Here is a 3,930-nt window from a genome sequence, read left to right on the forward strand (position 1 = left end):
AACCATACCTGCTGGTTAACCAGCATTTCTGCAGTAAGGAGCCATTTGAACAACATAGGCAGTAATGGAACGAAGTCTTTCCAATAATCTTTACAAAACCGGATTCGGTTTGGAAAACGAACGCCTGCTGCACTGCCTCATTCTTTCAGCCGCTACCCATATATGCCAAACCCTCCGTCAGTCTCCCGAAACATGCCTACCAGGAATCCACCCCAAAGTTCTTGCGCGGCCACCTATGTCAGCCACCAACCACATGAATATGGGTTTTTATAACCAATTTTGTCCACTTCACTGCATCCTTATTATGTAATGCCCGAAATAGCTCTTAGGGTATATAAATAAATAAATAATTCTAGCTCCTCACATATGCAAAATCATTCGTCGGTCTCCTGAACCATGCTTAGAACATTTTTGGGACGGACCACGTGTGGGCACTAATGTGAATCATGGGTATGACCTCGAACTTCTGCTTGTCTGCCTTATGTAAGCCACCAAGAAGATTATGCTAGATTGACACCGTGGATCAACAACCGCGCTTTTTTTTTATCAAGCTCAATTAAAGCTTTTATTAAGAGCTCTATGAGGTTATCTCGAAGTCGTCAGTCAAAAGACTACGAAGGACGTCACTTTTCTCCCTCGTATCACCTTGATCAGGGGTTCAAAACCGCATGCACACATCAGTACTATAGACGAAACCACAGAACAGCGACGTGAGACTCGTATGAAGAAGAACAGCCTTTCGAGCTCCACGCAAGCACTAATGACTTCCGCTACATCGCACTCTAACAGAGATCTAGTGCCACAGCGGGCAATGGTTATTCAGAACTGAAACAACTAAGCGACAGGCAGCCAACCGATGCTCGTCACGTTATTGAAACAGAAATTGTTTATTCGCCATCTTGCAGGAAAAAATGTAGAATGGCAGGACTGTAGAAAAAGCTGTCCTTGGGCAGCTTGATGATTCTACAATTTCTTACCTAGAAGCTTGGCCGAGTTGGTGGCAGAGCATTTTTGAAACAGCACGAATAAGACACGGACGCAGAGAAGAGACGTATACACGAGCGCTGTGTACACACAGCGCTCGTGTGTGTCTCTCTTCTTCGTCAGTGTCTTTTTGCCGCTGTTCCAAGAATGATCTACAATCTTTTATTTCGACAGAGGGGCAGAATCACATATGTATACATTCATATGCATATACACACATATAGATACAAATCAAGCAGTGCACATGTACTTCGCTCACATGTTCTCACTCGCGTATATTTAGAGCGTCAATAAAACATATGTAAACAATAGTGATATAACACATCCTGAAAAATATTAGATTGAAACCGCATATTTCAGCGCGAGTTCCTTGCATGGTGATGTGAAAAGATCAAAGGGAATTGAATTCTAATAATCTAAATCTAATGGTACCTTCGGCTGGTCGCTCCGGTTCTCTCGTTCAGAGCGACTGGAGCGAGAGCAGCTCCCAATCAGAGGCGGGGTGGAGGACGCACCAGCCGAACGCGTAAGCGCTCTTCCGAGCAGTGAGAGGGACGGAAATAGCTGCAGAGGGCTACTTCCGCCAATATCAGACCACAGCGCCGCCCGGCAGCCGACCCCGCAACCATGCCCGCGACGTTCCGAAAGGCTGAAGCGGCTACCAGGATAGTGCCGTCTGTCTGCTAGGTGCAGGCAAAAGTAGGCGAAAAAAAGTATCTGTACCGTCCCGACAGCTTTCCAATATGGACACCCCGACGACCGCTGCGCAGCATCTGCTCTTCTGCCTTTATGACGGTAAGTTTGCAATACGAAGAACGCGCGCAGTGTGTTATGGTTTTCGACTCACGTGCTGTTGACGCAGGCTTTTTCCCGCGCTCAGCCATCGTGTCGCTTGGTGTTCTGTGTGCGTCCCAGGCCACTTTCGAAAGCACATATTGAGTCAGTTTAGCATGCAAGTGACTGAGCGAATTCTACAAGTGACGCGACGTAGCGAAAAATTACCGACTTGTGTTGGAACCTCGTCGCGGTGGCCGCTCGAAATGTGTTTGCGCCGCGGCACCAGATATTGCGAGCGTTGTCTCTTTGCTTATCAAAACATTTATTTGTTAGGTGCACTTACAAATGACCCACCTGTTTTTTGCGGGCAAGCATGTAGCGGTGTGCATATAGCGAAACCCCACGATCAGTAGTGAAATCGTCAGCAATTGTAAAAATCCAAAATGTTAGGCGATCCCTCACGAAATTCACTACCGGGGTCATAATACACTTTGAGACGGTTATGTCAGCTCATCAGTTAAATTATGTGCATGGGGCTGAGGACTTGGATTATTTTCTTCTTGACAGCTGTTGGAGTTAACGCACTTCTGATAGTGTGAAGATTTTTTTTGTTGTTGGCTTCTGTGGCAGACTCTCCGGGCATAAATAAATTGCCTTGCCTGCCTGTCATCCATGTGTGAGGAAGTAAATTAAAATGTTTTTCCAATTTTTGTTCCTGAACAGAAAGCCAAGGAAGTGAAAACGAAGTACATCTGCAAACAGTGCCTGAAGATGGGCAGTCCAGCAGCAGCAGCATCACTTCACCTAATGGTATGTATATATACTCCCAGGTGGAAATCTCACCTCTTCGCTTTGAAATCACTTACCTTCTTGCAAAGCCTTGCACGTCTAACATTTATCAAGCAGTAGCATTAGTACATGTGGATTTTGCACTTGTACCAGAGCAAGCAAGCTCCAAGCTTCAAGTGGTATGAATGTGCTAAATTTTTCTCTTTATATCCTGTGACAGGTACGTGGACTACAGGTGAAACTAGGCTGCTTCTCGACCATTATGCGCGATACACACCACAAGTTGGCCCTCAACGGAGATTCCGCAGCAAGATTATGTACGAACAGATCGCACAAGACATTAAAAGAGTGCTTGGAATCGCTCGCACAGGAGTGCAGTGTGAAACCAGATTCAAGACGCTGGCGAAACGAAAGCGCAACGAGGACAAGAATAATGCAACCTCCGGCCATTCTCGCTGCGCAGTGTCATATGAAGAGGAATTTGCAGCAATCAGGGCAATCGATGATAGCATCGAGCCAGAGATTTTGCGAGGTGTAAGAAAAGTTTCGTATAAGAATACCATACCAAATACTGCTAGTGCAGTGCCTTCAAGTGTAGACAGTTCTGATGGCTGCAGCCAGGAAAGCGTTAATATATCGTCTGATGACCATGCAGCAGATTCTGGTTCATGTCAAGGGACAGAAAATAAAAGGTGCCGCCCAGACAGAAAGACGCGCCCAAGCACATCTAGGATGCAAGAGATGGCATTTTTTTTTGAAGAAATGAGAAAGGTTAACAATGAAAAAGAAGGTCGGCGTGAAGCAAGAGAGCAGAGAAAAGTCGAAAGGCACCAGGCACTACTCAAAGCTCATGCTGAGCAAATGGCACTGATGAGGGAGATTTTTAACTCCAAATAAACAATTGTTCATGATTGAAAGATCCTATTTATTCAAGAATATTATCAAGCAGCACTTTAGACAAAGTTCCTTCGTTTGTACCTGTTGAAAATCACAACATGTGTTCTTAAAAGAGCAATAAAAGTTCGAGAAAAGCAATCATTTGTCCTCAACATCATTGCAGCTTCAAAAGAGCTGTACCAAAGCTTCCCTTTTCAGTTCTCCAAGCCTCCGAAGGGCACTATCACGAGCAGTTGGTTGTGTCGGTTGGTGCGTTGCCAAGTCTCCTTGCTTATGCCTGCAATGCCCTTCGTCTGTATCGTCATCACTCAGCAGGTCACCAACATCACAGTCGCCGGCATCCAGACAAATGTTATGAAGGACACAGCAGCTGAGGATGAGCTGGGTAATCTTGTCCACAGTATGAAACTCCACAAACCGAAGCTGCCGAAATCGTTGTTTTAGCATGCCGAATGCATTCTCAATTTTCACTCGTGTTGCAGC

General features: G+C 45.5%; 1 protein-coding gene across 1 annotated transcript; it reads left to right on the top strand.

The window, feature by feature from the left end:
* Window positions 1-2,565: 2,565 nt before the first annotated feature.
* LOC149363080 (uncharacterized) lies at window positions 2,566-3,467 on the top strand. Its single transcript, XM_089573361.1, has one exon. The coding sequence runs from the start codon at window positions 2,680-2,682 to the stop codon at window positions 3,445-3,447; it is 768 nt and encodes a 255-aa protein (XP_089429487.1). The 5' UTR covers window positions 2,566-2,679; the 3' UTR covers window positions 3,448-3,467.
* The last annotated feature ends 463 nt before the right edge of the window (window positions 3,468-3,930 follow it).

Source organism: Amblyomma mixtum, chromosome 2 (genome assembly GCF_055824585.1).
Source record: "Amblyomma mixtum isolate Tamu chromosome 2, ASM5582458v1, whole genome shotgun sequence".
In the NCBI taxonomy this organism is placed as follows: Eukaryota; Metazoa; Arthropoda; class Arachnida; order Ixodida; family Ixodidae; genus Amblyomma; species Amblyomma mixtum.